The sequence below is a fragment of the Dipodomys ordii genome, unplaced genomic scaffold (genome assembly GCF_000151885.1).
Source record: "Dipodomys ordii isolate 6190 unplaced genomic scaffold, Dord_2.0 Scaffold113, whole genome shotgun sequence".
NCBI lineage: Eukaryota > Metazoa > Chordata > Mammalia > Rodentia > Heteromyidae > Dipodomys > Dipodomys ordii.
Genome location: NW_012267329.1, coordinates 24836 through 32797, shown reverse-complemented (window position 1 = coordinate 32797; position 7962 = coordinate 24836). Strand labels below are relative to the sequence as shown.

General features: G+C 37.1%; 1 protein-coding gene across 1 annotated transcript; it reads right to left on the bottom strand.

The window, feature by feature from the left end:
* Positions 1–4594: 4594 nt before the first annotated feature.
* Positions 4595–5049, bottom strand: LOC105995110 (parathyroid hormone-like). Its single transcript, XM_013028773.1, has 2 exons — positions 4964–5049; positions 4595–4856 (listed from the first exon to the last, which is right to left on the bottom strand). The coding sequence occupies exons 1-2, from the start codon at positions 5047–5049 to the stop codon at positions 4595–4597; spliced, it is 348 nt and encodes a 115-aa protein (XP_012884227.1).
* Between the last annotated feature and the right edge of the window lie 2913 nt (positions 5050–7962).

The following is a 7962-nucleotide window of genomic DNA, read 5'->3' as shown; positions in this document are numbered from 1 at the left end:
CATCATACTATATAGTGTTTAACAACACAGAATGCAGAAGATCCTTCTAGAGAGAATTCAATTATATAAAAAGCATAAAAGGAGATTAGAACAAATGAGGACCTCACAATGCTGACAAACAGGATGACATAGTAAGGATGAAAAAATTCCTACCAATAATGTATAATTTTAACATGCTTCCCATAAAAATCCTGATGGATATTTTGGAAGAACTCAATGAACTGATAAATATGATAATAGAAATGTCTATAAAGAAGACTATGTTGTACAGTTTGTCTAGATAAACTCTTATTAGAACAAATGTATCAAGGTAAAAACAAACTTAGGTTATTAACTTAGGTTACTCAACAAAATGGTAAAATAGGAAGTCTCAGGCTTCATGGCTTAAGAAACAATAATTCAGGTGTAATATAGTAAGCAAAATGCCTTCCTATAAGCGGCCCAGAACCGAGTTAAAAAGTATCAATCTCCCTAAGAATACAAAATGGAGAATTGTAACACTGAAATAGTGACCTATCTTAAAGTTCATTCATGGATTACTTAAAGACAAAGATTGTTCTTTAAAAATTTTATTTGGGGGCTGGAAAGGTGACTTAGTGGTAGTGTGCTGGCCTTGCATGCATGAGCCCCGGGTTCGATTCCTCAGCACCACATAAGCAGAAAAAGCCGGAAGTGGCGCTGTGGCTCAAGTGGTAGAGTGCTAGCCTTGAGCTGAAGAGCTGAAGGACAGTGCCTAGGCCCAGAGTTCAGGCCCCACAACCAACAAAAAAAAAAAAATGGTAATTTGGGCTAAGAGCAGTGACTTACACTAGTAATCCCAGGTACTTGGGGGCAAGGGAATGAGGACAGAGATCAGGAAGATCATATTGAGCAGCCAACCTTGATTTTAAAAAAATGGTTACATCTCAATATGAAATCCTGAATGGTGGTACATACTTGTTACCTGAGGTATACAGGAGGCTTTAGATAGGAGAATCACAATTCCAGGATTGAACATTCCAAAAAACGTAGCCCCTATCTGAAACACAATGCAAGAATACAAGAGAGAGTGAGAGGATTAGGAGCATCACAGGATCCCAGGGCACACTTATCTAAACTCAGGTTGCCTGGTCTGATATATGTTTGACTCTATGGAATGGTCTATACTAGACTGCAATCCTACAGTATGTTACTGTACTGAGCGCTATAAACAATTGAAGGTGCTGTGACTTAGGCTGAACTAAGCAAAGAAAAAAATAAGCACTCCTCACCTAGATAGTACTATTGTAGAAGCACTTAGCATATATGCCCACCATCTTTGCCTAGAAATGTCTTATACAGGGCATGAGTCTTTTCCAAGATTCCTGTTTAATATTCACTAATCATGTCCTCTACTTCTCCTGCCCTATACCAAGTTATGGTTCCAATATGTAAAGTCCCCACTGGGCTCTCAGCTGTCTTGGATTTTGGAGGTAGTATATTTTGGGACCTAGCTGAGGTCTCTGAGGAAGTATGTTTGGATGTTACACCAGATTTTAAGGCCCTTCTTTTTTTCAGCTTCCTTCTACTTGGTATAAACACACACCATATGTTCTTGCTGCCACAATTTGGTTAGATACATTGATTTTTGTGATTCCTGTTTGAGTAAGAAAGATATAAAAGCCTAGCATGGTGCTACACTCATATAACCAAAACCGTATAGAATGCTACCTCATGAGGATTGAGAATTCCAGGCCAGCCTGCTATTCAGTCAGCTGGAAGTCACCTGGACTCCATAACAAGATCCTATCTGGAGGAAAATAACAAAAATCTTTGAGACTCCCCTAACTACAAACAATACAATAAAAATTAAAATAAAAAGATATATTAAGTATCTGAAAATTTAGAATAGATAAAATTAAAATGGTCTGAAACGCTGAGAGAAAAATGATTGTGACATATAAAACCCATAAAATATTTTGAGTAGAATACACAAAGAGCTCCAAATGTGCTGGACTAGAAACTAAAACAGAAATTGACATCTGAGAAAAATCAGCACACAAATCAGGGAAGCCCAAATATCCAATACTGTCCAGAGATTCATTCTACCAATAATGAGTGCTGTAACATTTAATACAATGAGTAATAACTTGACATCAATATAGTGGCATTTCTGATAAAGAGATATAATTCTAAATTGCAGGAAGAATTAAGGAGGCAGGATCACCTAGGTCTGCTGGTCTGAACATAGCCTCTACTTCTGCTTCACAGGCCATCTTGTAAAACTGGCTTATATCTGAGATAACACTCATAGAGACATCAAGGAGATTTCCAAAGAGCTCCATAGGTAAGGAGTCCAGATATTCCCTGTGGAGCCAGTACTATCAGGAGTAGAAAGCAAGTACCTGCCACTGTCCAGTGCGCACTCTTTCCTCACATGAGCTCAAGAGCCAAAAGAGGGCCTCTCTCTGCAACTAAGGTTCTAGTAGAGATTTAGAGTCAGTCTTATAAACTCCTGGGACACTGTGAAAGATTAACTAAGGCCCTATTTTCACAACACTATTCCTGCTGGCAGCATGAATATGGAGGGTATGATATCAGCTTTTTTGGTTTTGGCAAAGTTTTCAGCCAAAAGCCAGTGACTGGACAGTAAGAGGTAGTGGAGTGGACTTATGACGTGCTGGGCTGTTGGGACACTGCATTCTACAACAGCAGCACAGCAGCACAGCAGCAGGAACAACTGCCTCCTGATTCTCATTGGAGTTGTTTCAGGATTCTGTTCAAGCAGTATTGAGATAAGAAGAGAGAACAGGACCCTCTGAGCCAGGGCCAGTTAGGATTTGTTTCTTCTGCATTCTAGTGATTATGTAATGCATCAGTTTCCCTTTACCCTAAAGTAGATTTGCTTCCCTGCATAGTATTTACAGGCTGACAGATTACACCAGTATGCCAGACAACTGTTCATAGGCTTCTGATTGGCATAGTTTACTTGCCATTAAAGTCCCTTCCAACATGCAGAGCCCTTCCCCTTCTGTGTATCTCAAGGTGCTGCCATTTGAAGAAGATCCCTTGCTTCTCTCTGTCCTCCTAGGAACTTGACTCAGCTTGCAGTATCTAGCTATGGCCCCTCCCTGCTCACAGCCTCCCTGGGAGATTCACCTACTTTTTTCTTTTCTTTTTTTTTTTTTTGGTCAGGTCGTGGGGCCTGGGCGCTGTCCCTCAGCTCTTCAGCTCAAGGCTAGCGCTCTACCACTTGAGCCACAGCACCACTTCCGGCTTTTTTTCCCTTTTTGCTTATGTGGTGCTGAGGAATCGAACCCAGGGCCTCAGGCATGCAAGGCAAGCGCTCTACCACTGAGCCACTTTCTACTTGACTTTTTCTCTGACTCATCTCCCTGATTTGGGGGATCATCTTGATATAGATTTATGCTGTGATTATCTACCATGTGTTGCTATTTGAATTAAATGAATTCAAATTAAATCTAAAATACATAGTTGGTCACATTAGCCACATTTTAGAGAAATACCTATGGGATCATGATACCAGTTAGCCCGGAGTATAGAGTACAACATTACTGCAGAAAATTCTGTTGGACAACATTGCTAAGTAAAAATAGGGCTCTGTGTTTTATACTTTGGCAGTATCTTGTTTTTCCAACATAGCCATCATCAGACTTATCATGAAATAATAAAAAATTAGGGGCTAGTGAAGACAAGGACAATATGTATTTTGTTAACTGTTTGGACTATTTGTGGGTGTAGTGCAGAACAAATATGTTATAATGCATATTCAACAGGCATTTGCTAATAATTCATATTACATTTGTACTGCTTAGAGTCTGGGATTCTAGTAAAGTTGATCCATGGGGTTTTGTGGTGACAAATCAAGTGGTCAAGCTTCACACCAGTTTCTGTCCTTTTTTCTGAATATTTCACTGCTATTACTTAAATTAAGGATACAACTGTGTCCAGATAGTGAGGATCTGGGAATCTAGTTGTTTGTTATTAGAAATAAATTATGATGAAAACATCAAACTGTGAAATAGATGAAATTTTTTTCTTTCTTTTTTTTTGGGGGGGGTCCGGTTGTGGGGACTGAACTCTGGGCCTGGGCACTGTCCCTCAGCTCTTCAGCTCAAGGCTAGTGCTCTACCACTTGAGCCACAGCGCCACTTCTGGCTTTTTTCTTTTTGCTTATGTGGTGCTGAGAAATTGAACCCAGGGCCTTATGCATGCAAGGCAAGCATTCTACCACTGAACCACCTTCCCAGCCCCTTTTTTGTTTTTTTCTATAAACTCTTCTCACTATAATCACTTGACATCCATTACAACCCCCCCCCAAAGCCATACTTTTAATGACAAAAACACTTCTTTCCATTCATGATCATTAAAGTTTTATTTTGCTTTATTAGGAGGGGTAGACATGAAATGTGTAATTTATTCTCTCATGTTATGCAATAATATACTATAGACTGATATTAAAATGATCCAAAAATGGCAGTTAGGATAGTTGGCAATGGATCACATGCAAATTTTGGTAATAGGATTGGCACTTTATAATCTTAATAAAGCTTGAGAAAGAGTTAACAACCTCTAATGTTGCTGCCTAGAGCAGCAGTCTAATCAGAGCTGTATTTTATTGAGATTTGGCCTTAACTAATACATCTACATCAGCTTTGTCTCCCTCTCCAAGACTTTTTTGAAAGTTGTCAATGAGGACATTATCCTCCTTTTTAGGAAACCTCTGGTAACCCCCTTCTCTGGCAGCTAAATGGGCTCCAAAGCTAACAAAATTGTGCACATCCTGCAGCTTCTTACGCAGCCATTCCACCCTCTCCATGGAGGCCAGGTGTTTTCCCAGGTTGTGCATAAGCTGTATTTCACTGACTGCTCTCTTCCTAGGAAGAACAAAAGCAGAAGAGAGCCACTTTATTAGCTTCCCATCAATCAGATAAAACAAGCCAGTCCCATACCTTCCCAATGAAGAGTAGGCTGCAATACTTACCTAATAGGTTTGCCATCTGTTTTTGTAAGAAAACAAATTGCTAGCATGACAATCATTACTTTAGCCATGTCTTTGGTAGACATCATCTTCACTAGAAGAAACAGCAAAATCAAGACACTCAGAAACATTCTGTTACAAACTATTTAAATACATTCATAGCAGTTTTCATTTGTAATCATATAACCAATCAGGAGTTGAGCTGGTTTTCATGAGAGGCTTTTAGAACAGGCATCTTTATATTCTAGATACATTAGTAGCTTTACATTTACACAAACTTTCACTGAGAAACTAGGCAGCTTTTTGAGGTTTCTAGTTTGTTTTAATTTATGAATTTAAGCCACGTACTATATATGAATTTTAAATTACCTTTCTCTTGAAGACTTACTCCCTTGATTTATGTTGGTTACAACTAAATGCTTATGTGATTGAAATTGATCTCAGAATTAAGTAAATTGGTTAGAAAATGCTGTTTTCATGATGAAATTTCACTCTAGGCACTCCATAATAACCATAAACACCAACCTTGCTCTGATTTTTCAGAGAATTTTCTTCATTGCGTTAAAAAGTTTGGGGTCAAAGCCTTTAGAAATTGGACAGAATTACTTGTTGTGCACATTTTAAACTTTATATGTTTTTGACAGTCTTAGAGTTTGAATTCAGGGTCTTGTATTTGCCAGGCAGGCATTCTACCAGTTGAGCCCCAGACAGCATTTGAAAATCTGAAATTTAGTTCTTAATATCTGTCTTTTCTTATTCCTTTAACTCACTTCATTAGCAATTATGTGTTTTAATTTATTTTTTGAATCCAGTTCTTTATTAAAACTCATATTAAAGATGTTCCATTATATAAAGTTCCATCCAATGGTATACCATATGTGTGTGTGAATAAATCCATATACATGTTCTAAATAAGAATAAGAGTTATGGACACAAACACATAGTCATAAGTAAAAGTAACTTCTCTCTTTTGCTCTCCTTTGCTCACAAAGCTTTCATATCAGTATAGGATATTTTGCCTATTCTGCAGTTCAATAATTGCAAAGAATATTATTACACAACACTTTCTCTAAATGCTTATAGTTATCTTAAAGCACACAATCTCTGTGCCACAATTTTAAAGGAGCATTTTAAATCACATCCCTTAAAAGTTGCCTAAGAAACTTTGGATCCTGCTACATCACTACTTACTGTGAAACAGTTTTGGGTAGAGTAACAAAGGAAGCCTTTCCTTGTGTCACAAATTAGCACTGGCTGGAGGACAGGAGCACTGGTATCTAATCCTAGCTTTGTCCCCTTCACCTGATGACCTCAGACATCTCTGCTTTGTTTCCTTTTTTAAGAGAAAGTGGGCTCCTTCACAAGAATGCCATGAAAAAGCTGAAAGTGACTTTACAACATCATTCAATTTGTTAACTTTCAGAATAGAAAAGTCTATTATATAAGGGAAGTTACTACTCAACAATGAAAGGAAACTTTTCCAACTCCAGTATCAGGGTGAGCTCTCATTGAACCAGAAAATAAATAGTCTAGGTAAAGATCCGCCATGGGGGAAAAAGACAATTTAATCTACATAATTCATATTACTTATATCCAGAATTATTCATATAATACCAGTCAGTTTTAATTTTAAAAAATTGAAAGACTACCAAAGCATATCTTAATTTTATGTAATTTGAGTGATTTAAAAAAAATCTCAGGATTTAATCACACCAATAAATGATTTATTTAACAAATTTATTATGTTATTATATCATTATTATATATTATATTTAACCTAATCCAACTCCTTTAACATTTTACTGTGAATAAACAGCATGATAGTTGTGTAATAATTCACATGAAGTCTCATGAAATTTTTAAAATTAAAGATGACTTACCATACAATGACATCAGAGAAGATCTTTCACCTGTGCTACCAGCTGATGCTGCACTAACAGAATAGCCTGCGACAGCTGATGAGCTGTGTTGTATCGCCTCAAGTGTGACCTTTATATTACACCTTCTGCTCAACAGGAGGAGCTTTTATATTGTTACAAATGTCACTCCTAAGTCTCTAGATCTCAGCAATAGGACCAAAGTAGCCCCATACCACCATTGGGCGGTACCCACTCCTCTAAAGTTTTTAGTAATTGGATAGCAAAAACAAAACATCATGATGCCAGAGAAAAGACTTGAAAAAATAGTTCTAACAAATATTGAGTTGTACCATCTAAAAAATGTTCTGACATTTTTGATGACATTGAGTTTGTACTTTTCAGATCCTGATTCCAAAGGCTTTTGATGACATTGTTAATGCTATTTAAAAATAAAATCTGACGTCCATTTGTGCTATCACTACTGATATAACAGTTGTGATAACAAATCATACATGTACATTTATTTTACAATCCATTTCCAACCAATTCCTAAAACTTTTGAACATTTTTTCCAAAAAAAGAAAGCAAATTGGCCCATTTAGTGCTTTTCTTGATGTTAAAATAATGTTTGAAAAGCTTTCAGTGCACATTTTTAAAGCTTCAAAAGAAAATTATTTTTGAATTCATTTAACTTACAAATTTTATGCATTTTAAATGCATCATAATAAAATTTGATAAGCATTACCTGTATCCTCTTCTTCACATACATTATCTTACTACATATGATCATGTGATAGTCATTCCTATTTTGACAAAAGGAAACAGGAGTTACTGGAGATGATGGAATTCAACAGACCTGCTTTGATTTTGGGTACGTTTTCCTCTTAGAAATGCAGCCCCTCTTTAAACCTCAATCTTCCTGGCTTTAATGGACCTAGCGCTTTGCAATCTCTTTCTCCAGGAATTGAGTCCTGATTCTCATGTTCTCCAACTAATGATCAAGAGCTTGCTCCAAACACTAAGGAAAGTATCATGGTGTGACTTGTTTGATTTCAAGTATTATTACAGCCTGCTCTTCGCTGATCAATACACCTCAATATCCTGGATATAGCTAGGGCTTGTAGAGGCAGCTTGATTCCCAAA

What these genes read in the sequence shown, in the direction of transcription:
- LOC105995110 (XM_013028773.1), bottom strand. Translation starts at nt 5,049, where the DNA reads ATGATGTCTACCAAAGACATGGCTAAAGTAATGATTGTCATGCTAGCA. An exon ending in ACAGATGGCAAACCTATTAG is followed by an intron (nt 4,857 to 4,963) that starts GTAAGTATTGCA and finishes TGTTCTTCCTAG; the next exon opens with GAAGAGAGCAGTCAGTGAAA.